This window comes from Betta splendens, chromosome 19 (assembly GCF_900634795.4).
Source record: "Betta splendens chromosome 19, fBetSpl5.4, whole genome shotgun sequence".
NCBI classification, from domain to species: Eukaryota; Metazoa; Chordata; class Actinopteri; order Anabantiformes; family Osphronemidae; genus Betta; species Betta splendens.
The window spans coordinates 6,498,065-6,525,218 of record NC_040898.2 but is presented as its reverse complement, the minus strand read 5'-3'; the positions used below and the strand labels follow the sequence as shown (position 1 = coordinate 6,525,218).

The window sequence follows — 27,154 nt, the reverse complement described above, 5'->3', positions numbered from 1 at the left end:
TTGACCAGCATCTGAATTTATAACTAAGAGATGCTTCAGATGGTTCAGTGTGCATATTTCTGCATGTGGCGTATCTTGGCTGACATATTTCCTAAGACACTACATAAATGACAGGGGATTTATTTTCTGAATCAATTACTGATTATAATTAAATCTGTTTATTCACCTTAACCCTCACGCAGCCTTCGAGGGGGTCAGTCTGACCCTACGAGACAAACTATGAAACTTTTGATTCTTTTTACTTTTTTTGGCCACAAGGCACCTACGCGTCGCAGGATCCGCGGCGGCTCGGTCACCCCTCCCTTCTTCTTCGTCACAGGCCCTTCCCTCGTCCTCCCGGGGTCCTGCGCGACCCCAGCCCCCTGTACCTCCCCGTCAGGCGTCCTGCCGGGGTCTTGGCGCTGCGTTAGAAACCCATTCTTTCGTAGCTCTCATTGTGGCGTTCGTGTGCAGCCTTGTTCATTGTGGCCATTTGCTAAATTTTTGTGCCCAGAGTGAGTCGCTGCGTGTGAAGAGCCAATGGCATCGATGTTTCCACAGCGAGTCACTGATCAGCGCGCTGCTGCAGGTTTAGTTGAGGTTAGGGTGGTCTGTCGAGGAGCTCCCGCCCCCCTGCGACTTGTCCACCGGTCTGTGGGGGAGTTGAGCCTCGTTGTAAAGCACAGCTCTGACATGACGGGACATGTTCCTGCGCCGTCTTCCTCCAGCACTGAAGGGGTTACAATTTACAAAAAGGTAAAAGTTCTCTAACACAACAAATGTTTAAGAATTCAATAGTTTATTCTGGAAGTCAGAATAGTTTGACTAACTTCGTCGAATTTAAGCATCACGTTTAAGTTTTTAATGCTTGGAGTAGTGCTTGCTGGTCTCAGGCCAGTTTCCTTTGATTTCATAGCTCTGCCTGCCCCCCGCTGTACAGACGATAACATACATACATTTACTCTGCTTTGTCAGTATTCACCGGACCTCAACAAACTCTACTGCCAAATGGAGAAAACGAGCCCCGTGGAGATTCTTGTGACTAAAGAACCTCCACATGGTGCGGTTCTCAGAGTAATGGCTGTCTACAAGAAGACGGAACATCTGGCAGATGTGGTCCGCAGGTGTCCACATCACCAGAATGGAGACGGTAAGAAAAGTGTTTCAGTGAAATAATACCTTCTGTTTTAAAATGTTTGGTTAAAAGAAAACGAGAGAGAGGCTTTGGCTTTGTTTTTCCTTTTCAGCTGCAGACCATCGCAGTCGTTTGATCAGAGTGGAGGGCAGCCAAAGGCCTCAGTATCTTGAGGATTACAACACAAAAAGGCACAGTGTGACTGTTCCCTATGAGCCGCCCCAGGTATCACTGCCTCTCACTTCTGACCTTTCCCCTAACATAGCAATTAAATGTTATCATTCTGTTGTGCCTCTCGTTCTGCTTTCACGGTTTGTCATCCCTGAAATTACCCGTGCACTAAACGACTACTATCCTGCATGTGTTTCAGCCGGGCTCAGAGATCACCACCATCCTGCTCAGCTTCATGTGCAACAGCTCCTGCATGGGAGGCGTGAACCGCAGACCCATCCTCACCATCCTGACCCTTGAGACTTCAGAGTACGTATGGTTTCATCTACCAGGATTGGTGTGAGCTGAAATGTATTTGCTGGATAAAGAGTAGTGTTACATAGAAACCAAGGGTTGACGTGGTGTAACTTGATCTCACCTGCTTTATGTATTTGCCTGTTTTTTGTTTATTTTGTTTCTAAATGTAACTTAGTGAAGTTGTGCATCACTGTTATCCCACCTCAAAGATAGCTTTTGCAGCCTTAGTAAATGTTTTTCTACTGTCTTTAGCGGACAACTTTTAGGTCGAAGATGCTTCGAGGTGCGTGTCTGCGCGTGTCCCGGCAGGGATCGTAAAACAGAGGAGGCAAATAGTGCCAAACCGCAGACAGGGGCCAAACAAGTGAAGAAAAGAAGTATGTGTTTGTTTATTAATGCTGGGTTTGTCTTTGCACCTTGGCTGTCTTCTATCTTACGGATCACGTTTTGCTTTTCTAGAAAGTGCCCCAGCAACAGATCCTGATATGTGCAAAAGGAAGTCTAGCTCAAGCACAGATGAGGAGGAAGTACTTATGTTGCCAGTTAGTACACACACAAAGTATTTAAAAAAACTAGTGTTGTCACAGAATTGCAGCTCTCAATTTAAATCCTTTTTTTTTTCTGTAGGTTAAAGGCCGTGAGCGCTATAACATGTTAAAAAAGATAAATGATGCATTAGAACTGGCTGAAAAAGAGGCGTAAGTATCTTTAAACTACAAGACACACACACACACACACAGAAACTGTGATCGGATGTCACTTTGATAAACATTAGCTGCTACGGAACAGCTGCATGAGACTTTCAGCATTGCATAGCTGTAGTGTTAAATACTTTTTTTCCCTTAAACCAGACGTGTCCCATCTCTGTTCTGCATGGTCACTGTTTGTTTCCTCTCTCCACAGTAAAAACAAAACCAGGGCTTCTAAGGTACTGCTGCCGTCCAGTGGAAAGCGCGTCTTGCAAAAAGCAGAACGAAGCGACAGCGACTAGTTGCAATCTGCCTTCTTTTAACTGCCATGTACGAGTACGAACATCTACGATCATGATTATGAATCATTGTTTACCTCCCTTTGATGTTTCTACATTAATTCCTGCCATCAGTCTGAGGGCATACGTTGAGCATTAATGTAACCCTCACGCAGCCTTCGAGGGGGTCAGTCTGACCCCACGAGACAAACTATGAAACTTTTGATTCTTTTTACTTTTTTTTTTGGCCACAAGGCACCTACGCGTCGCAGGATCCGCGGCGGCTCGGTCACCCCTCCCTTCTTCTTCGTCACAGGCCCGTCCCTCGTCCTCCCGGTCCGGCGTGACCCCATTTTTTTTTGTTTTTTATTTTTCCTTCTCCTTTCCTCCCTTCTACCTCCACCCGTGCCACAGGCCCACTGATGACGAACATGATGATGATGATGATGATGATGATGATGATGATGATGATGCAAGCAGACAGCTGCGTGCAAGGGCTGACCATTTTAAACGACAAATAAAACAGACCAAACAGGCAAAACATTTGATTAAATGCCAAAAGTTTATTTAATAATATAAAACAGTTATGAAAGAAAGGAGTACAAGGCGCAATCCGTACAGTATAATTTAATTTGTACGCGTAAAGCAACAGAGGCAGGCGTAGAAAGAAATTGAATACGGCCCTTTTTTTTTTAATCTTCATCAACGGGATTCTCAGCTCATCAAAACTTGACGCGAAGCAACTTTCGCAGCAGCGCCAGCATCAGCATCCCGCAGCGTTGGTTGTGGCTCTCGCTCCGCCGCGAGCCGCACACGACGCAGGGCATCTCGTAGCCAAAGCCGACATGGCCTTCCACGGCCTCCTTCAGCATCAACTCGGGGAACGCCACGTAGCCCCTTCTGTAACGCTCCTTGCCTATCATTGCTTTCCGGACGCTTTCTCTGCCAGAGAACTTTTTCGCCAGGAAGTCGCACTCCTCCACTCCGGCAACGTGCACGTGATACACATGCTCTCTCAGCATGTTGTCACCCGCTACGAAACGGGAAAGCCTGACGCCGCACGCATCACACACGTGACTGTCTACGGTGTCCAGCTCATACGACATGCCCTCACGGCTGCCCAGCTCCCTGAACAGGTTGTCCGCAGTGCGAGGGCCGACCACGCTCCTCTCGCTCGGCCTTTTCGTGCACAGCAGAGGCTTGCGCCCGTAGTCGTCGTCCAGCTGGGTGTCGGTCAGGTACGCCGTGAATCTCTCGCAAACTTCTTTGCATCTGTCGCGGTGTCGTCTCCCCGCGCCGGCACAGATGACGCATCGCTTTACGTTTAGCAGGTAACATTTGCCACCGCTGGCAAATAAGAGGGCGTCCGGAAACGCCACCATGCCGTGGGCGAACCTGAGTTCGCCCAGGTCCAAGGCCAATTGATCCGGTGGCAGGTGGCGGTGTCTGTAATGAGCCTTGACACGAGCACACCGTCCGTCGCTGGCCAGGATGTTTTTGTCCAACAAGTCCCTCAAGGCACCCTCAGCGGCCAGAGCGTTCCCACACAAACAGTCGCACTCCAGACCTTCGTCTAGGCCTCCTTCCGGGTCTGGGAATCCGCTATGATCCAATGGGCACGGGGTTCCCTCTTCTTCTACACGAAGGCGCAGACAGTCTGTGGTCCGCTCGAGCCGCGGCTCGAACACCGCGCACCCGTCGGTTTGCAGGTCACCTTCTTCTTGAGAGGCCATAGCGTTGGAACCTTTCGACGAGACTGTGGATAAACGCTCGTTCCAAGCTTGTCAGGTGAAGTGGTACTGCGATGTATTCTCTCTGCGACTTTTAAGGTTCGCCGCACCTCCCTCCCCCCCCGCACACAGGCACCCAACCCAAAATCTGAACCAGCGAGGGATCCTCCAATCGGCTCATCGTCATCTCACCGCCAGACAACTCCTCCTGAACCGTCCTCCACTTTGTCCAACGTGGAAAAAGTCCTCCGACCAGGGCAATTTATTCCCACCAGGAGGATCCTCCAACTCGGAAAAATCTTGGGAAACCTGGGAAATCGAGGGAAAACTTGTGTAAACTTGTGTAAAAATTGGAAATGAGGCGGCGACTGGTCAATAGGTTCCGCCGCAGCGCTCCTCACATTGAGACCGGTGGAGTAGCGTTGACACAATAGCGCAGACCTCCGTGCCCGCAGCAGCCACGCTCCCCATACATGTAAAAAAAAAAAATATTTCACCACCCCGTGAACACCGCGTCCTCCCGGGGTGTCTGACGCGACCCCACGCGCGCGCGCACACACACACACACACACACACACACACACACACACACACACTCACTCACACACACACACACACACACACACACACACACACACACACACACACACACACACACACACACATAATTTGAATATTATCATATTATGAGGGAGAAAATAAAGACCAAATAAGCAAAACTTTTGATTAAATACCAAATATTTATTAAATATAAAACTGTAATCAAAGAAAGGGGTACACAATGCATTCATATGCACTCATATTCATATTCATATTAAAACCTCAGAGAGACCGAAATCATCTCACCACCAGAGAACTCGGGAACCGTTCTCCACTTTATCCAACGTGAAAAATCCTCCAACGCGGCAGTTTATCCCACCGGAAGGATTCCTCCAACGTGGTGAAGATTCCTCCAACTTGGAAACTTGGTGTTTGTGTGTGTGCTTTCACCTGCAAATTATTTCACCACCACCCTCACGTCCTCCCTAGGTCCAACACGACCCCATGCGCCGCACACACACACACACACACACACACACACACACACACACTGATTGATTATTATATATATATATATATTATATATATATATATATATATATATATTATATTATATTATGAGGAGGAAAAAAAGGCCAAATAAGCAAAACTTTTGATTAAATGCTAAATATTTATTGAATATAAAACAGTAATCAAAGAAAGGGGTACACAATGCATTCATATGCACTCATATTCATATTCATATTAGAATTCACATCACATGTATTCATAATCCAAAGGTGTCCGGACATCTTAATCGGCACGCGTAACGACAGAGGCTGGCGTGGCGGGGAGAAGCTCGATACAGCCAGCGATGTGAGCCAAGAGTTCAGAGACAGACTTGAACGGGACTCTCATAGTGCCATCCACGAGCACGTATTGGAAACCGCGCGGGGTCGAACAAAACAAAACGCTCCGAGTACACTCGTCGGTAGCGATGTCAAACAGGTATCCCGCGTCGTAGCCGCCCATATAACAAAAGACTATCCCCGCGTTCGGCTTCACCTCGGGCAGCTTTTCCGGATCGGCGTACAGCCCCCACCAGGTGTCGCCCAGTGTCGTTATCGCGCCGCGCACCTCACTCAGCAACCTTGTGGCAGACAGATCCTCAAAGCGCACTCCGTCTTCCTGGGGGGGACTCAGAAGCCTGGCGCGGTCCTTGGCGATAACTTTGCCGATCAGCCTCATGGGGTCCAACGCCGTCCCGTAAGGGTCGGACCAAATTGGGGCGGTGGTGTCCATGACCGTGTCGTCGCGAGCCACTGGCTCGAAGAGGATCCGGTAGACTCCATCGTAAACCACCAGAGAGAAAAATTTCAGACCCCTCACGGTCTTGATTGCACCCCAAAGAACAACCCCGTCCCCCGACTCTTTCCGGGGACTGCAGTCGATTCCCTCGCACGGTGTAACACGCGCGCGACACAGATGCACCAGCCCCCTGCCGGGCGAGGCCCAGATCTTCCCCCTTTATGCTGGACTTCTTCTTCTTCTGATGACCCAAACAGACTGTAATGCCTTGGCCAGACGATAAGAAAAGAGAGGAAGGAAATGAGAAAAAAAAATGGAGGCAGACGAGGGAAGCATTTAAAAATAACACCAGTTCTCTGCAGCCTTAGGGATCTGGAGGGAGAGACTTCAATGTAAATGCTACGGGATCAGTTCCAATCTTTGTCAGCCAGGGGTTTTAAAAACGTATAAACGCAAGGAGACGTGGCGCAAAAAAAGACGGGGAAAGTAAATATATTTCAAATGGCGGAAATAACAGACATTTATCATTTCAGATCGTACATATTTGCAAGAGTCATGCGAGAGGATATGAACCTTCAAAACTTTGTAGTCACTTAGAAATTAGTTTTTGACAGAAAATCGGATTTTCGAAGAATCATTATATTAAAGAGATCCAGTGTAAAGCTTGTTAATACTGTCTTCTAATGAAAGCCAGTGTTCAGATAGCAGTCAATGAAAGAAGTGCCAACGTTTACTGTGTTGATGCTTCCGTTGGCTCAGCTCAGATGTGTGTAGGAATACAGACAGCTGTCTTTTTAACCAATGAAATCGCTTCGTTTGTTGTGTGTGATACATTGAAATGATCCTAGTTGACTGTATGTTGGAGCCCTTCGTATGAGGCAGTGGGTCATGACCAGATGTTTACTCCTCATCATCGTCTTTATTCTTTCTTGTCCAGTTTATCTTTGCAAACAAACTTGGACTCTCGTGTTATTCTTTTGACGACTGTGGCTCAGTGTGAGGCCTTTCAGTCGTACATCCCAGGTATGCAAATGCATTTATTTCTCTCTCAGCTGAGCGTGTGCGGCCGGCGGCTTTGTTTTCAGTGTCGTGGACGAACCCCTGGAGGCACGTCTTAAAGCATCACAGACTGGGACTGAACCACTGCGGGTGCATCCTGCAGACGGACTTTTTTTTTTTTAAAACTCTCTCCACCCCATCGCTCGACAGAAGAACTCCCTGCGGTGGGATGAACTAACGGATACAGAACGGACTGGTTGCATAAACACGGCGGGAGAAACCGAAGCAAGACTTTATGGACAACAAACAAAAAATGAAAAGCAACTAACGATGTCAATCTTCGGAGATTCAGGACCCCTCTGATCTCTGACATGTTCTTTTGATTCTGATCCCCCCCCCCCCGCTCTTTCACTTAATAGTTAAGACCTTTGTCCTGTTTACATGTACTGTAAGTGCTCTCTATCCATCACCCACTGGAGAGATTAAACGGTGTGAAGCAGCATTCATTCTAGCTCTGGTATTCTCTATGGCTGATTACTGTACCCTTCTGTTTAAGCCAGCATGCTGTCCTTACTGTGACCCCCGAGGCCTCCCACCTCCCATCCACATCCTCTCCAAGAAACCCCTGCCTTAAATTAAACAAAAACACCCACAGAAAAACTAGGGCATCGAACCTTTACCTGCATTACAGTACACAGACTCAATGTTCCCTACGCTTCCTACCAAAACAGTCATTATGTGTGTTTTCCTCTTTGTATTGTGTATACAATAAATTTGTATACGATAAAAGTCCAAAAGCAGCTATTATTATCTGACACTTCCTGGCAACCAGACCCTCCATCCTCCACTCCCAGTCTATAGCCTATAGAGCCTGACTACAGCTACAGTTCAGCCAAAACCACACCTACCTCCACCATAAAGGCCACAGTATACTTGCTGCAGAGACAGTTTTTGTGTGGGCTCGACCTAAAGGCTGCATATGAACGCTTCCCACCTCTGATTATGCATTATCATCTTAAAGCTCACGCCACAGCGGTACATTTCCTTAAATGGTAATATAGATCATTGCAGTTATTGTATTTCTTTAAGTAAAGTTCTGGTAAACAGTGTGAAGTGAGGCTACAATGCAGTTCTTTCTTCCAAATTGGTTTTAAAGTCAACGCAAATTAATTTACTTGTTGGTTATGATGATGTGTTTATTTTCTGTGAGATCTGTCTCAGTGAGCACAAACGTAAAGACTATGCATCAAGCATAAATGTTGAAAAACATTTAAATATTGATAACTGATATATACATATATATGTGTATAAGCTGCACTATCAGCCTGTGTGGAAACAGGAACAAGTGGGCGAGACGTTCTGCCTTCAAACAAGGCGTGAACATGTGGGAAGCTACAGGCTGCAACAGCTGGATGTGGAGCATTGTTGTGATGATGGAAAAGACAGTCTTTTCTGCTTCCAGTTGTTTTCAGTTCATCTGAGCTTCCCAAAACTTGGTCCATTCGGATGCTCTGACGCTTGCAATTAAGTATACTGTTACCTTTAAAACCCATGTCATTCCCCAAACCTCAGCAGCCTCCCTGTCCTATGCAGATCCCCGAAGCAAAAACGTCTGAATGCTGATTATTGAGTAAAAACTGAAAGAAAAACTGAATTCTTCCATTCTGTTTGTATTCATGGGCTTTTTTTTGTCTCATTCGTCAGGTTGTGGGTCCAGTGTTGCTTTATTCTTTATGTATCCTCCCTTCTTCTTCCTGATCAGTAGTGGAACATTGTATTACTGTACATTACACAAACAAAGAGATCCTGATGTCTAATTGCAGCTTCACTTAATCAAATAGTTTTTTTGTTTGTTGTTTTTGTTTTGTTTTAGGTATTTTTAGATTTTTACCTGGTTATTGTTTCTGTATGCTCTCAATCTGCTTCAACAAATATGGTTTATTATATATGATTATCATAACTATTGTTACAGTTATTGCTACCACAGCTGTTATTAATAAACACTTCTTTCCTCAGTAACTCTGTCCTGTTGTTATTTTAAAAGTCTTTGAGCATGAGCAGCACAAATTCATACACACATGATAATAAAAAATTAAAAGATATCCAAAACTAAACTGAGAAAAAAATCTAACAAATCTTTAAGCTTTTTAAGACATAATTTAGTTAGATTTAGTTAGATTTAGTTAGAGACAACTCATTTGACTACATGCAGTGTTCAGCTAATCTGATATTTAGATAAATGGCTCCTTCTAGTGGCAGTTCCACACTCTGACACCACCACACGCTCAGAATCATCAGTGGTGTGAATGCAATATAAATACACCTGTACCTGTGGTACAAAGTATGCAAAGCACTTCTCCTAATACCAGGACCTCTGCTCCTTTTACGCCCCAGTGGCTACAGGGATTCACTAGGAGCCTTAGTTATTAGACTCCATCGTCCCAAAGTCGAATAAAGCCATCGTCAAATGTCTTCGTTTAGTGAATGACATAGACAGTCTATTTGAGGTAATACTCGTTGCCTTTTGTTTATTATGTAACAACGTGCAGCTCACTGTCTGATATCACAGAACCCATGTAATGATGATAATATGGATCAGTGACTAGAGGAGCGTTAGGGACTGATAAAGCTTTAATACTAGTCAGTGGTGCGATAAATTAACTTCTCTAAAACAGTTCTGAACAAATTTGTATTGTTAAGGTAAATAAACAGATTTAATTATAATGAGTAATTGATTCATAAAATAAATTCCCTTTCATTGCCACTTCCAGACATATGCACACTGAACCATCCGAACCATCTCTTAGTTATAAATTCAGATGCTGGTCAACCTCCTTAATACACTGAGTAACTCACTGTTCTTTTCCTTTTCTCCCTCTATCTTACATGCCACAATCGTATTTCATGTTAATATAAAGCAGGGATCTGTAACGGCCGCTAGATGACGCCGTTACGCTGCTGTAATAAGGCTGAGAGCGCGGATTGTCCCTTGCCGGACACCATACTGTCATGGATTCTAACGTTTTCTATGTTTTTTGTTGACAACCAGTGCTGTAGAGGAGGGAAAGACAGGTTAACTAGCGGGTCAAGGTGCTGCTGTTGATTTGGGTGCAAACAGTGGCAGACGTGACATCGCACTCAGCATTGAGTGACTGCAACTTTAAACTGACTGCCATGACTCATTAGTAGAGTAACAGACATCAGATCAAAAAGAATAGAGACAAGGTTTATTATTTAAGGCCTGAATCCCAAAATAATGCTAGATGTTTTTAAGGTCTTGTTGTGAAGTAAACGGTAAATACAACCTTAACCATATTATTCCGAGAGATTAGATGCTGCTGCTGTAAAGACAGGTTGTTGGTTCAAGTCCTCCATACCTGTAGATGCTTTCAAGTCCTTTTTGTCCAAATAAACTATAAATACAACACTGAACATGTCACATCCTGAACAGAGCAGTGGCTCAGAGGTTAAGAGGTTGTTCTTGTGAAGTTAGGTTGAGGGTTCAAATCTTGCATGATTCTAGAAACTTTTAGATGCTGCTCTCAAAGTGTAGGCTTAAAAGCACGCCAGAAGCATCTCCAAGTGTGAAGGGTTCCTCAGTGGTGTACTGGGTAAGACGATGAGCGTAAGTCGCAAGGTGTGCAGACCTCATGATTGAATCCTGGGCACTGCTGGTTCCTGGATCACTCCACAGTCCTGAAGGGACTCCAGGGGGGGCCGTGTCCCCCCTGCGTTTCCAGAGACGTGGAAATGAGGCCTTATGAAACTGAGAAGTAAAACTAACTAGAATTTTGAATAAAACTAAAATTTAATTGACTAAAACAGACAGTTAAAGGTTACATACATGTTTATTATAGCACACAATCTGGAGATTTCAATGATTAGTGTGTTTGCAAGAAGAACAGTCAATAAAGATGAAGAAATGTGAGCAACGCAACTATTTATCAACTGTAATAAAGGAGCTGATGAGAGACAATTTGCAGTTTATTTTAATAAAAGAGTAATATGAAAGATAATGGGAAAAGAAAATCAAAAACCAGCTGGGGAGATCAGGAGACACAATCCCCAAGTTGCTCCATAGTTTGTTTTAATACATCTATCTGACATGACAACAGGACAGACATGAACAGACTATGTTCAACAGTGACAACGTTTCTCTGACAGGATCAAACTCTCACTACGACATCACACAGAGACACTGAGGAACCAGTATACAAGAACCCAAACCCAGGATAAAGAGGTTCAGTGAATGTGGTGTTGAAGGTGTGAAGGTGGATCAGTTTGTCAGAGGAGACTCTGTAGAAGGACAGAGAACCAGCAGGACAGTCCACATACACTGATACTTTGTGAGACACAGAGGAAGAGAAGGATGTTATTATGTTATTGTGTCTGACAGAGTAACCATCATTAGAGCAATACAGTCTCCAGGACTGATCATTGTATCCAAACCAACAGTCATCACTGTTTTCTTTCCTTCTGATTCCTCTGTAACTCACTGATATTTTAACGTCTCCTCTCCACTCAACCTCCCAGTAACATCGACCAGTCAGACCATTACTACACAGCAGCTGAGGACACCGGTCAAATCTGTCTGGATGATCAGGATATGACTGATCCTCCTCCACATGTGTCACCTTCCTGTTGTTGTCAGACAGTTGTAGTTTCCTGTTCACTGTGTTTGTGTTGATGGTGAGTTGACAGAAATCTGATGGAGAGAACAAGACACAATCCAGCTGCAGTTATTGATCTATCATCAGTTTGATGATGACTTATGACAGTTTGAAGATAGTTGAATGTTGCTGATCTCAGTAAAAACACACTTACACTTGCTCAGACCTGGTCTCAACCATTGGACTCCACCAGGCTCCACCCTGAAAGGAGGAGGGGGTCAGAGACATGCAGACATGGACATTACATGGCTCTCACACACACATTGTTGTAGGATTGTGTTCAGATGGAGGCTTGTATGTAGGGATGGACATTCAGCAACAACTAAGGATGGATCCTTATCTTGGAATCTACGGAGCAGCTGACGTGGAGAAAAGCTGTATTTCACTTCCTCACTTTTGGTGTCAGACACCTGCTTTCAGTCTCACTCTGTCACCACCAAACTAATGTGACACCTCAGGAAGCAAAGTCTGAATGTGTTTATTATCACACACTCCAAGGTTGGGTTATAAGATCATAAAGCGCCACATCCCTACTTGCTCCTCCATCAGACACTGTGCGTAGTTGTGTCCATACCTGAGAGTGTCCAGTCTCCAGTGTGGATCCTTGACTCCAGCAGACAGCAGCTCCACTCCTGAGTCTCCTGGATGATTGTAGCTCAGGTCCAGCTCTCTCAGATGGGAGGGGTTGGAGCTCAGAGCTGAGGCCAGAGAAACACAAGCTTCCTCTGAGAGCAGACAGGCTGACAGCCTGCTGGCACAAAACAACAAAGACTTGGTCACAGTTACACACCATCATCAAGTCACACACTACAACCACTTCTGATGGCAACGGAGACAGGTATTGACAAAGCTAAAATAAAATCAATGAAATGAGAAACATGTCTGGTTTAAACCATCAAATATGCAGTACAAAAGATTGTCAAATGAAAAATCTTGACCTGAGAGTCTCCAGTCGACAGTGAGGACTCTTCAGTCCAGCAGACAGTAGCTTCACTCCTGAATTATGCAGGTTGTTGTTACTCAGATCCAGTTCTCTCAGACTAGAGGACTGAGAGCTGAGAACTGAGGACAGAGCTTCACAGCTTCTCTCTGACAGGTTACAGCTACTCAGTCTGGTGAGACAGTAATGAACATAAATTGTAATCAAAATGAAACATGAACAACATTAAAAAAAGCTATGCAAATTCAGTCGAGTAGAGAAAGGTAATCACATTTATACTTATGTCTCTCATTCAAAACAGTCCTGATTAAATAAATGGTACATTCAACATTTAGAAACTTTACAAAATACTTACAGAGCTGTGTTGGAAGCTTTGACCACAGGCAGCAACCTCAGAAGAGCCTCCTCTGAAGCAGAGAATTTATTCAGCTCAAATACTTCAAGATCATTTGCTGAAGACAATAAGATGAAAACCAGAGCTGACCACTGGGCAGAAGACAGTTTATGTGTGGAGAGACTTCCTGATTTCAGATAAGATTGGATCTCTTCTACTAGAGAACAATCATTCAGCTCATTCAGACAGTGGAAGAGGTTGATGCTTTTCTCGGCAGAAGGAAACTCTGTGATTTTCTGCTTGATATATTGAACTGTTTTCTGATTGGTTTGTAAATTACTTCTCATTCGTGTCATCAAACCTTGTAAGAATGTCTGATTGTTCTCAAGAGAAAATCCCAGGAGGAAGCGGAGGACCAGGTCCAGGTGTCCATTTGGACTCTTTAAAGCCTTGTCCACAGCAACGTGGTAGAACTGTGGAGTTTTATGTTTCATCATAAAAGGTTTAAACCAGGATAATTGCGACAGCAGGTTGACTCCAGAGTTGATGAAGGTCAGATGGACATGAAGAGCAGCCAGAAACTCCTGAACACTTAGATGGACGAAGCAGAACACCTTGTCCTGATACAGCCCTGTTTCCTCTTTAAAGACCTGTGTGAACACCCCTGAATAAACTGAGGCTGCTCTGACATCAATGCCACACTCTGTCAGGTCTGACTCATAGAAGATCAGGTTTCCTTTCTGCAGCTGCTCAAAAGCCAGTTTTCCCAGAGACTTAATCATCTTCCTGCTCTCTGGACTCCAGAGTGGATCTGTCTCAACTCCTCCATCATACTTGATGTTCTTCACTTTGGTCTGAACCACCAGGAAGTGGATGTACATCTCCGTCAGGGTCTTGGGCAGCTCTCCTCCCTCTCTGGTTTCCAGCAGATCCTCCAGAACCGTAGCAGTGATTCAGCAGAAGACTGGGATGTGGCACATGATGTGGAGGCTTCGTGACACCTTGATGTGGGACATGATTGTTGTGGCCTGCTGCTCATCTCTGAATCTCTTCCTGAAGTACTCGTCCTTCTGTGGGTCAGTGAACCCTCTGACCTCTGTCACCATGGCAACACAACCAGGAGGGATCTGATTGGCTGCTGCAGGTCGTGTGGTGATCCAGAGGTGAGCAGAGGGAAGCAGGTTCCCCCTGATCAGGTTTGTTAGCAGCACATCCACTGAGGTGGACTCCGTGACATCAGTCAGGGTTTTAGTCTTGTTGAAGTCCAGGGGAAGTCGACACTCATCCAGACCATCTAAGATGAAAACAACCTTAAAGTGTTTAAAAATGAAGATTCCTGCTGCTTTGGTTTCAGTGAAGAAGTGATGAACAAGTTCCACCAAGCTGAACCTTTGCTCTTTCAGCACATTCAGCTCTCTGAATGTAAATGGAAATGTGAAGTTTATGTCCTGGTTGGCTTTGCCTTCAGCCCAGTCCAGAGTGAACTTCTGTGTTAGGACTGTTTTCCCAATGCCAGCCACTCCCTTTGTCATCACTGTTCTGATGGCTCCATCTCTTCCAGCTGAGCCTTTAAAGACGTCTTCTGGTCTGATGCTTGTTTCTGCTCTGTCTGGTTTCCTGGAGGCTGTTTCAATCTGTCTGACCTCATGTTCATCGTTGACCTCTCCAGTCCCTCCCTCTGTGATGTAGAGCTCTGTGTAGATCTGGTTCAGAAGGGTTGGCTTTCCTGCTTTAGCGATGCCTTCAAAGACACACTGGAACTTCTGCTTCAGGCGAGATTTAAGTTGATCCTGACAAAGTGCAGCAGAAGATCCTGAATGAACAAGAAAATGGTTATGATTCATGTAGTTTGATCGAAGAATGAAAATTTAAGTATGGTCCACATATAAAACAAAATTAACTTAAGACATCTGTAAATATGTGATTGCGTCTCTGATTATGTAGATAAATCCTCTTACTGCTCTGCAGACAGTCAGCCAGCTCCTCCTGCTTCATCCTCCTCAGGAAGTTCACTGTGATCTTCAGAAACGCGTCTCTGCTGCTCCTCCTCTGCTCTTCATCCTCACCATCCAACTCCTCCTCATCCTTCCTCTGACTCTCTAAGCATTCTGGGTAATCTGGACTCAGAGCCTTCTGGATCTTCTTCAACTCCTTCTTCACAAATGTGACAATGTTTTCCTCCAGCAGCTGGAACAGAAACTAAATGAATGCCAATCCACTGGTCTAAAAAGTGCAGCATGGAGATGATTGAACACAACAGATGAACAGTAGTAGTTGTACATGTACAGACCATAAATATGGAGTCCAGGTGTGTTTGGTGCTGTTGGACAAACTGAGCACTGGGAACCTCTGAGCTCTGCTGGTCCACTCTGTGGAGGAACCATGAAGAACGAGTCCACACAGAGACACACACAAGGTAAAGGTCCATGAAGTGATGTTGGATGTGACACTGGTTCAGACTCAGCAGCTCTGAACAACATACATCTCTGCACAAGACTGAAGTGTTGGAATAAGGAGCCTGCTGAGATCAGACTGGTTTTACTAGGCATCTCCCAATGAGAATATGTTGAACTGTGAGAGTATGAAGCGGAGCTGCTGCTCACACTAGGAACATTTTACTACTTCCTACATTCATTCATTGTTGGACGTCAGCTCGGTTGCCAACACTGAGGACAAACAGTCGTCTACACTTACTGATAACAACATCACAATTTAAGTCTCGAGTGGTAACTTTAATTTATTGCCGGAAGACATTTGGCCAAAAAAATAATGTAGAAACCAGTAAACAGATTTGATTAGAGTTGAAAATTTGTGTTGACATCTGCCTGCAAGTCAGCACTTCATTAAAGGAGATGCTCTATAAGATCAGAGGTTTAGCTACTGGCTGAATAGAGATTTGATCAAAGTGTTAGCTGAAAGAAAATAAAAGCTTCTCATCCACATCAACATCTCTAACTCACATCAGAAAGATTGAGAAATGTAAGGAACCCAAGTTTTTATCATGATATAAACTTTGCACTGTATTGTTCAACTTGATTCAAATGAACAACTCACTTTGACTCTAATGCCTGTTGGTCTTTAAAATGAACAATAATTCCCTTTGACCTATTGCTCTGGAAGGACATGCAGCTGGGTTCAGGTTCAGGTTCAGGTCCAAGTACAGTAGATTTTTGTCTCTGATGGAACCTGAAAGAAAAACAACTTTGGTGACTCTCACATATTCAGTCCCTCATAAAAGACCAATAATACTGAATATGTGATGATGACATATTAATTAGTATCTGTGACTTGGAGACAGAATCAGTCAGATGGCCTCAGTCATCTCACCTCTGAGCTTTGTTCTGGCTCTCATGGTCTTCACACAGACTGGTTTTAGAGGGCAGGGCTCCCTCCTCTTTGCCCTCACACTGACTCATGAATTCACACTTCCTAATTTCAGGTGGGGAAGAAAAATAAATCATTCATCTGCACATCTGAAGTTCTTCTTCCACCAGTAGTCCTGTAACAATATCAGCTCCTTATGGGGTGAGATCTCTATTTTCAATCAAGAGCTTAGTTTTTCAATTCGAGAGCGCATTTTAGCAATTTAATGGTAAGATTTTGTCATGCTTGCTCTCAAAACCCTTCCTTCGCTTTAAAAATGTCTCTGCTCTTGCCCAAATTCACTCTGCTCGCGCTCAGATTCACTCTGCTCGCGCTCAAATCTTCCTCCTTGCTCTCGGTTATTGCTGCTCGCTCTCAATTTGTCTCACGCGTGCTCTCTAGTGATGTGTCGTTCGTGAACGATTCGGTCAATATGAACTAATCTTTTATGTGACTCGGGAGGAACGAGTCCTCTCAGTGAACGACTCGTTCAGTACGTGCAGTACCTTCTCTCGCCACATGGCAGCACTTGCTTAAGCTCAGTCAGCAGGACCGGAAAAACAGAAATGATTCGTTCAGGATTGACTCAACTGAGCATTGTTCCTCAAGGATTAGTTCTTTTGTCACGTGACAGTCGGACTGCGCAGGCTTTGTAGAGCAGCAAGCGCTCTAGTTCGTTCCTGATTCGTTCCTACGGTTTCTTATGGATCATTCGTTCGTTCTTTTGTCACGTCACAGCTGTGGCTCAGCTACGGGGCTGTGTGGGCTGTCATGTAGCCGTCATGTAAAAGGCAGCTCGGCTGCGCGATTTAGTTCATTGTCATAGTTCATCGTTCATCAATTTCTACAATATGTTTTGTTTTGGATCTACAGAAAATTAAATTTACGTTACTCTCAGGCCCTCGGTATAAAACAACGTAAGAACACAGAACAGACCCGACCACAAATCAAACCCCCCGTCCCCCCAAAAAACAAAACAGAAAGTGGACTACTAGTACATTGTATGATGCTATGTTGCGTTCATTCTATTTTTCATAAAAGGTGAGTTTTTGCATAATCTAATTTTACCTTGGTACAGAGAAAATAAATAAATTCATCCAGGGTCAGGTGGCTGCCTTTAGACTTGTTGACGTCTGACAGACAGATGGAATAATAATATATTTTATTGAAATGAACCTGTCACCCTGTAAACTGTAGGTAAAGCCCAACAACATCAGCACCAGGGTTAGATGGCTAAACTGATTTAACCAGTCAGACTGAAAAAGTAATCAGTTGCTACTGTAGATCATCAGGTGCAGTGGATCAGGACAGACACCAGCTGAAGTCAACGGCAACAACGGTAGATTCTCTATGCATATCGTCAACTGATTTGTTTATTTCTCCGCGTTTCGTCTCACCTCTTTCTGCGGCTAGTGTGGGGAATCGAATGAAACGTTTGTTTGACATCTGTCTGGAGAATCAAGTCACCTTGGACTTTGCTCAGCTCAGAAAATATGTTGTATTTCCCAGTTTACTCCAGACATCACTAATCTCCCCTTTACCTTCCACATTCATTGAAACAATGAATCGGTTTCCTCCAGTGTAATAAACGGGCGCTGCTTGAGGCCCTGTGCTCTGATGAAGAACAGTTTTGCTAAATAGGTTTAAACATATCAAAAATCAGCTTTACTGATGGTGTCATGTCTCTTTATTCCTCCATTGTGCTTAAACCAACATAAGAGGTAGATGGACAAACATACGTTGTTTTAAAAAAATGAAAATCATGTTGGACTGTTAATGCTTTGTATCCAATTGCGTTAAGCTAGCTTAATTGATTACCACAGTTAGCGACATAATTAAATATAAAATAGCTTTATTTCCATAATAAATGATGTTACTGCTTTCAATTAGAGTTTTAACCAAAATACCGTCAACTTGTTCCTTTTACGTTCTCGTTGCTTCTCTTCCGCATGGGAAAAGTGAGCGTCATGTCATTGGTCAGCAGCCCTGGCCTCCTATTGGCTGGTGACTTTTGATAGGATTGTCTCGGGTCGTAGAAGCGAGAGCACGCAAAAGACCATTTGAGAGTGAGCAGCAAGAACCGAGAGCAAGGAGGAAGATTTGAGCGCGAGAGCTGGAAATCTGAGAGCGCGAATAAAGATTGAACGTGAGCAGAGTGAATCTGAGCAAGAGCAGAGACATTTTTAAAGTGAAGAAAGGGTTTTGAGAGCAAGCATGACAAAATCTTTACATTAAATCGCTAAAGTGCGCTCTCAAATTGAAAAACTACGCTCTTGATTAAAGATATCTCACCCCATAGCTCCTCCTTCAATGATTGACCCTTCTTCCACTCTACAATATCAGAGATGTCAACACTTGCCAGAGCAGATTACAGGGTTTTTTGTTTGAGCATTTATTGATCTGACTTATGTCTTACTTTTTACTTTCACAAACTTTAAATGAATTGAATATAGTGAAATGCCTGTAGGTGCCAGAATGACTGGTCTGTTTCCCTGTTATGGGCTGGTGACGGATCCAGGGTGATCGGACCTCTGGTTGGACTGACAGCTAGGACAGTTGAGCAATCACTTCAGAGATCGCGGTCACCATTTTATTTAACAACACTTGGTACATCTATGGTTTGCATGCTTTGTCAATGCTGAGGAACAGCATTTAGGCACATATGTCTGATTCTCAGCCTGCAGGGTACACATCGCTGTGGCTAACTGCTAACTGTAGCGTTCATTTTGAAATACACTGATTTTCCATTACCTTAATTTTTGGGCTCTCACACAACTGAAATTCAGAGGATTTCTCTCTCCAATGTTTTGCAGCATATCAAGCAGAGCTCCAACATTGCACCAAACACACATATGAGAAGTGTATGTTGGATGCAGTGCACATGACAAAAAAATCCCTTGGACCCAAGGTTGGGTCAGATATCACACACTTACCACTTATGAACTTACAAACATAGTAGTACAAAAAATTATAATTAGGATAGAATAAATCTACAACTAAAGCAACAGACTAAACGTTTATAAGACATACATTTTACAATTATGTAAAAATATATTTTCTGAAAGAATGAGAAATATACAACTTTAGTTTTTCTATTTGCCAAAAAACAAAATACAACTAATAATTATATATAATAACATGAAGTATTGGTGTAAAATTAAACTTGGCTATATGACAACAAGTTGAAACATATAGAGATAAATACACAAACAGAGGCCAATAGAGATTATGTCCAAGAGAGCTGTGTCCTGGTTTGCCATCAGTGCAATAGAGTGTATACTCACCCACACAGACTTTTACTTTTGGTCACAGGAAAAAGAGGTCAGAACTACAAAAGGAACCTGGCTTTCTCCCTTGAAGGGTGTAAATGTGTTCTACTGATGCTCTATCCTGTTAACGAATGATAAAAACATACTGTAATGAGCGGCTGTGGCTGCATGGGTGGTCAGCTGATCTGCTATGACTGGCTGGCTGCTGAACAGGGTTTAAACAGAGGTGGCTGAGGTGATGCATGGACACATATTCTGTCTTCTTCTTTACAAATAGTATGAAGGTTTTACTACAGTACACTACACCACACAGGAACAAAAACTCCACCATATCCACAGTTTACAATATCAAGAAAAGATTCATTTAAAAAGTGGTGGCAAAAAAGTCAACAAACTTAAAACCTGTGTTTTAAAACTAAGTCAATAAAAAGAACCGAGGTGTGTGTACACCTCATAACCTGATAAACTAGTTAGAGACGTCATGTGTTGTGTCTTTGAGCTGATTTTTAACGCTTTAATGTCCAACACCACATGAAAACTGCAGCAGTGGCAAAAGTAGTTTCACTCCCAGCAACAGGTTGAATCCGTCCCTGAAACGTAGCGTCTCACACCCAGACAGGCGTGTGGTGGTTTCTTACCAGAGTCTTTTCTTCTAGCAGTTTGTAGTTTCTTCGGTTCTGAAATTATGTTTGGTTACTTTCGCTTTTGTCGCGATGAAAGGATGAACTCCGCAAACAAAAACGACCAATAACTGAACCGCAGGTGTGGACGGATCGATCCTAATATCGATAATATCGATACCAACGCTAGTATTGCTGTCCTCCGCACTGCTGTCGTGTTTTCAAAGACTAACTATCTCGTCTGTCTGCGTCTCTGAGCGTCTGCACCTGTACGTCAGAGCGAGGCAGACACGCCCCCACCTCTTGCTTTGAGGTGTCACGTGACTCAGCGACTCGGGCCAGCGGGAAAAAAAAACAGGCGGACGACACAGACGAAGAAGAAGGATGGAAGCAAGAAAGAGTAGCAGCATGTGCTCATATTTTCAAGCCAAAAATGAAACAATGGCAACCTGTACAATCTGCAAAAACGGTGTTAAATAGTGGCAACACAGTGACAACGCAGTGGACCTCTGCTCCTTTTACACCCCAGTGGATACAGGGATTCACTGGGAGCTTTAGTTATTAGACTCCATCATCACAAAGTCTAATAAAGTCTAATAAAGCCAATGCCGTCGTTAAATGTCTTCGTTTAGTGGATGCAGGACGAGTTCCATGGACTACAGTAGTCAGCCCTTCTAATTTATTATATATTTATTACAAATAAACAATGATAATGGAAACTCTAGAAAAGAGTTACATTTACAAGAACAGTGTAAACCAAGTTATTGTCAGCTTGAAATCAATAAAACTAAAGAAAGAGGTGGATTTCAGTAAGTTCAAGACTTCACTCAACCTCATGTCTGAGTTGGTGATGGTTTTATTTTACTAAAATATGTTGGTGTGTTTCCTGCTCAATTTGATCATTTTAAGCAGATACAGAAAGAAATGATTATGGCTGATGTTTCCCATAGAGTCTTTTTGAGGTAATACTCGCTGCCCTTTGTTTATTATGTTACACCGTGCAGCTCATTGTCTGATATCACAGAACCCATGTAATAATGATAATATGGATCAGTGACTAGAGGAGCGTTAGGGACTGATAAAGCTTTAATACTAGTCAGTGGTGCGATAAATTAACTTCTCTAAAACAGTTCTGAACAAATTTTTGTTGTAAAGGTGAATAAACAGATTTTATTATAATCAGTAATTGATTCATAAAATAAATCCCCTGTCATTTATGTAGTCTCTTAGGAAATATGTCAGCCAAGATACGCCACATGCAGAAATATGCACACTGAACCATCTGAAGCATCTCTTAGTTATAAATTCAGATGCTGGTCAAACTGCTCGATACACTGAGTAACTCACTGTTCTTTTCCTTTTCTCCCTCCATCTTAAATGCCACCATTGTATTTCATGGTAATATAAAACAGGGATCTGTAACGGCCTCTAGATAGCGCCGTTACGCTCCTGTAATAGGGCTGTGAGCGCGGATTGTCCCTTGCCGGACACCATACTGTCGGGTATTCTAACGTTTTCTATGCTTAATGTTGAAAGGCGAGCACCTGTTATCTTGTAATAGATAAAGTTCTGCCTTCCATCGGGGGCATGTATTTAGTGTTACATTAGTATAAGACACTGCACTATGTTGTGGTATCGAAATGTATGTTTGCACTAAGCAAGTGAATGTGTTGTTGTCACACGGAGTGGCCGGACAGTAACTTCGCAGCAGTTGTGTAGGAATCTTTTGTGTTTAATATATGAATATTTGCTGCGTCTATGAATATTTGGTATGGTTTTGTTTCATTTATATTTAATTTAAGTGTGAATGATGAAATGTGACTGTCACATCAGATGAAAAAGAATAGAGACATTTACAATAGGATGACCACAGGGTAATTTAGACATTTTTGGTAGGACTGACTACAAATAAACTACTGTACGTGTCTGTGTTACAGGTCGTGGTGGAGAGGCTGTAACACTAAGAGTCTTGAGCAGAGAATGAAGCCCCAGTGGCTTTAAACAATGGTCTGTGCTCCCAGACTGATAAAAATGGGCTTGTTGATGTCATTATGTCATTAATAATATTATTTATAATTCTGAGTTTTGTTTTTGATTTAGTTTTGTTTCCCTCTGAACACTGAACACAACAAATAATAAAACCTACATCATCATGACCAAGAGTTCTGAGATCCTGCACCTTCAGCCACAGATACAGCCATTGACTTTGGAGACATTTTACCTCTATTCTAGGTGGGAACCTTCCAAAGGTCAAACCTCACCCTGTCTAATTGAGCTCATAACCTCTAAGCCATTAAAGATTTGAACTCTTTACTTTCTTTCTTTTACCTTAAGTGTCCTATTTTAAAGCCTAAATCACAAAATAATGCTAAACCTTTGTAAAGCCTTGTCGTCAAGTAAACTGTAAATACAACCTTAAACATATTACTCAGAAAGATAAGATGCTTTCAAGTCCTTTTTGTCCAAATAAACTGTAAATACAACACTAAACATGTCACAACCTGAACAGAGCAGTGGCTCAGAGGTTAAAAGGTTGTTCTTGTGAAGTTGAAAGTTCAAATTTTGCATGATTCTAGAAGCTTTTAGATGCTGCTCTCAAAGTGTAGGCTTAAAAGCACGCCAGAAGCATCTCCAGGTGTGAAGGGTTCCTCAGTGGTGTACTGGGTGAGATGATGAGCGTAAGTCGCAAGGCGTGCAGACCTCATGATTGAATCCTGGGCACTGCTGGTTCCTGGACCACACAAGAGTCCTGAAGGGACTCCAGGGGGGGCTGTGTCCTCCCTGCGTTTCCAGAGAGGTGGAAAGGTTATGAAACTGAAAAGTAAAACCAACTAGAATTTTGATATTGAATGACTAAAACAGTTGTAAAGGTTGGAAAGTAGCCAACATACTAGCATACTGTAGCAAGACATTTGGAAGAAAAAGTTACATAGCATGTGGTGCTTGTCAGTTAATGCTTGAGAATAGAGAAATTCTTATTATATTACAGCACACAATCTGGAATCAACTTTAGCTATTGGCTGGATGGAGATTTGATCAATGATCAGTGTGTTTGCAAGAAAAACAGTGAAAAAAGCATCTCCCTCACATAAACACTTCAAATAAAATTAAATGAAATGATTTACAGAAAGATCAAGAAATGTGAGCAATAACAGCAATAACAGAGGAAGATAAAAGATAATGGGAAAATGGAAGGACAGTCTAATGAAATATAAAAAATCACTTTGTGCTGCTAGAAAAACATATTATTCCTCCCTAATTGAGGAGAACAAAAACAACCCCAGGTTTCTTTTCAGCACTGTAGCCAGGCTGACAAAGAGTCATAGCTGTATTGAGTCTACTATCCCCCTTAAATCTCAGCAGCAATGACTTTATGAACTACTTTACTAATAAAATTAGTAAAAAACATTCAGCAGCGACTTCTTCCAAATGACAGAAAGCACTGTCTATATCCATCAACTTTAAATTTATTAAATCCTGTGTCTTACCTAGACAGCTTCTTCCCCATAACTCATATGGAGTTAAGCTCAATAATTAACTCTTCCAAGTCGTCCACTTGGTGCGGTGGGTAGCACTGTCGCCTCACAGCAAGAAGGTTCTGGGTTCGAATCCCGTGTGGAGTTTGCACGTTCTCCCCGTGTTTGCGTGGGTTCTCTCCAGGTTCTCCGGCTTCCTCCCACAGTCCAAAGACGTGCATTAGGTTGATTGGCTTCTCTCCATTGCCCGTAGGTGTGAGTGTGTGAGTGAATGGTTGTCTGTGTATGTGTTGCCCTGCGATGGACTGGCGACCCGTCCAGGGTGTACCCTGCCTCTCGCCCGTAGCCAGCTGGGATAGGCTCCAGCACCCCCGTGACCCCGCACTAGGGAGTAAGCGGTTAAGAAAATGGATGGATGGAAGTCGTCCACTTGTCTTTTAGATCCAATCCCAACCAGATTACTCAAAGAAATTCTACCTTTAATCAGCTCGTCCATATTAAATCAAATCAACCAATCTTTACAACTAGGCTATGTACCACAGGCTTTTAAGGTGGCTCTGGTCAAATCCAACCCTTGACCCTGGACAACTAGCCAACTATAGGCCCATTTCAAATTTACCCTTTATTTCCAGGATTCTGGAAAAAATCGTGGCTAAACAATTATCTGACCACCTTAGTGGGAATAACCTGTATGAAGATTTTCAGTCAGGATTTAGAAAACATCATAGCACAGAAACAGCTCTGGTTAGAGTCACTAATGATCTTCTATTAGCTTCGGACAATGGTCTAGTTTCTGTCCTTGTCCTGTTAGATCTTAGTGCTGCATTTGATACAATTGATCATAACATTCTATTACAGACACTAGAACATAGAATTGGAATTAAAGGAACAGCATTGGGATGGTTTAAATCCTATTTGTTAAACAGATTCCAGTTTGTTCATGTTAATGATGAATTCTCCACATGCACAAGGATTAGCTATGGAGTACCACAGGGTTCTGTGCTGGGTCCAATTCTGTTTAGCCTATACATGTCTCCTCTAGGTGAGATTATTAGAAAGCATTCTATTAATTTTCATTTTTACGAAGATGATACTCAGCTATATATGTCCTTGGAACCAAATGAAACAGATCAACTAGTTAAAATTCAGGGTTGTTTAAAAGACATCAAATCCTGGATGTCCCAAAACTTCCTTCAACTAAACTCAGATAAAACCGAGATTCTTATTGTTGGGCCTAAAAATCTGAGAGAGACACTATTGAGTCAGATAGCCACCCTGGATGACATAACATTAGCTTCAGATTCTACTGTGAAGAACCTTGGTGTCATCTTTGACCAGGATCTCTCTTTTACATCAAACATTAAACAAATCTCCAGAACCACCTACTTCCACCTTAGAAATATAGTTAAAATCAGAAGCATCCTCTCTCAGAGCGATGCAGAGAAACTGATCCATGCATTTGTTACCTCTAGGCTGGACTACTGTAACTCCTTACTCATAGGATGTCCTAACAGCTCCTTAAAAAGCCTACAGTTTATTCAAAATGCTGCAGCCAGAGTTCTGACAGGACTTAGAAAGAGAGATCACATTTCTCCTACATTAGCTTCTCTGCACTGGCTGCCTGTAAAATGTAGGATAGAATTTAAAATTCTCCTACTCACCTACAAAGTACTCAATGATAAAGCTCCTTCTTATCTTAAAGACCTCATAGTTCCTTATGCTCCCAGCAGAACACTTCGTTCTCAGAGCGCTGGGCTACTTGTGGTTCCTAGAGTGTTTAAATGTAGAACAGGGAGCATAGCTTTTAGCTACCAAGCTCCTCTCCTCTGGAACCAGCTCCCTCCAGTAGTTTGCTTCTCTCTCTCTCTCTCTCTCTCTCTCTCTCTCTCTGTCTCTCTCTCTCTCTCTCTCTCTCTCTCTCTCTCTCTCTGTCTCTCTGAGTGAGGTGGCGTGTGAGAGTCTTGAGTGTCGACGGAGCGATTAACTGGTTTTTGATGTATATTCGAGTTATATTTTACTTTTTTGCTCATGTGGGTTTTTTCGGTGAAGGTTGGTTTATTGTTTTTGTGTGTACATATCGAGGGTTGGGGGTGTTTTTGAGGGTTTTTTCCGTGTTTTTTCGCCGCCGGCGTCTGCAGGTGCAGACTTCCGGCCGGTGCTAGCATGATGTTGACCGAGCTAACGCGGAAGCACGGCCTGAGGATCGCCGCTGCTTCTCGGTTTTCTGTGGACGAGTGTGCGGTCGCTGTGGCTGCGGTGGTCGGTCCGCTCAGCCTGAAATCAGCTGCAAGAATGAACGGAGCGGTGGTGATTTTTCTGGACAGTGTTGATAAAGTCCACAAAGTCATCGAACACGGCATTACTATCAACGGTGATTCCATCTCTGTGTCTCCTCTCACGCAACCTGCTAAAAAGGTAACAGTGTCCAACGTCCCACCTTTCATCAGCGACGACCTGCTGAGAAAAGAACTGTCCAGAAATAGTCTCTCCCATTAAAAAGTTACCATCGGGCTGTAAACAGTGGGAACTGCGTCACGTGATTTCTCACAGGCGTCAGGTCTACATGGTCCTTAACAATAAGGAGGAAGAGCTGAATCTGGGCTTTAGGCTCAGAATTGATGACTACGACTATGTTCTGTTCATAACGTCAGAGACTATGAAATGCTTTGGATGTGGTAAAGAGGGACATTTAGTCAGAGCCTGTCCAGACAAAGCTGGGGGCGACTTCCACTCGGGTGCAGGAGGCCGTGCAGCCGCCTATGGAGGAGAGGCCCAGCGCGGAGGAGAGGCCCAGCGCGGAGGAGAGGCCCAGCACGGAGGAGAGGCCCAGCGCGGAGGAGAGGCCCAGCACGGAGGAGAGGCCCAGCACGGAGGAGAGGCCCAGCACGGAGGAGAGGTTGGACAGGAGGCTGGTGGAGAAGGTGCAGATGGACGGGAGGACGGTGGAGAAGGTGCAGACAAGCAGGAGGAGGCCGGTGGTGGTGGTGAAACAAAAGTAGTGAGTGGAGACACTGTGGTCGAGACTGACAACGAACGGTCTAAACAGGCTGAAGTTGAGACTGTAAACGGAAGTGAAGTTGCTGCTATGTCAACTGTGAGAAGGCAGAACAGAAATGATATAGAAATGTGTAATCAGGACCCAAATGTGAACAGTGCTGTAGCTGAAGAGAAGGCAGGGATGGGTGATGTTAGGAAAGAACATACAAAGAGAAAAAGCGACACTACCGTTGATGACACAGATGATCAGTCAGGAACTGGGAAAAAGGTAGCCAAAAGCCAGACAGACGACCTGCAGACTCAGATCTCAGTGAGGATGAGTTTTCTCTCAGCTCTGACAGTGAAATGTCTGACTGTAGGTCTCAGTCACCGGAGCCCAA

At 43.6% G+C, this 27,154-nt stretch overlaps 1 protein-coding gene and 1 pseudogene across 2 annotated transcripts; one reads left to right on the top strand and one right to left on the bottom strand.

Moving 5' to 3' along the window:
* On the top strand, window positions 1-2,631 carry LOC114846247 (cellular tumor antigen p53-like). 2 transcript variants are annotated; one of them, XM_055504142.1, is made up of 8 exons: window positions 2-728; window positions 954-1,129; window positions 1,227-1,339; window positions 1,485-1,594; window positions 1,835-1,959; window positions 2,042-2,124; window positions 2,210-2,280; window positions 2,486-2,630. In XM_055504142.1, the coding sequence occupies exons 2-8, from the start codon at window positions 988-990 to the stop codon at window positions 2,571-2,573; spliced, it is 732 nt and encodes a 243-aa protein (XP_055360117.1). In that variant the 5' UTR covers window positions 2-728; window positions 954-987; the 3' UTR covers window positions 2,574-2,630. The 2 variants fall into 2 exon arrangements, with proteins under 2 accessions (XP_028990902.1, XP_055360117.1); XM_029135069.2 differs by having other exon boundaries at window positions 1-1,129; window positions 2,486-2,631.
* A 10,435-nt stretch (window positions 2,632-13,066) lies between these two features.
* Window positions 13,067-27,154, bottom strand: part of LOC114846598 (protein NLRC3-like) — a 40,137-nt pseudogene continuing 26,049 nt past the window's right edge.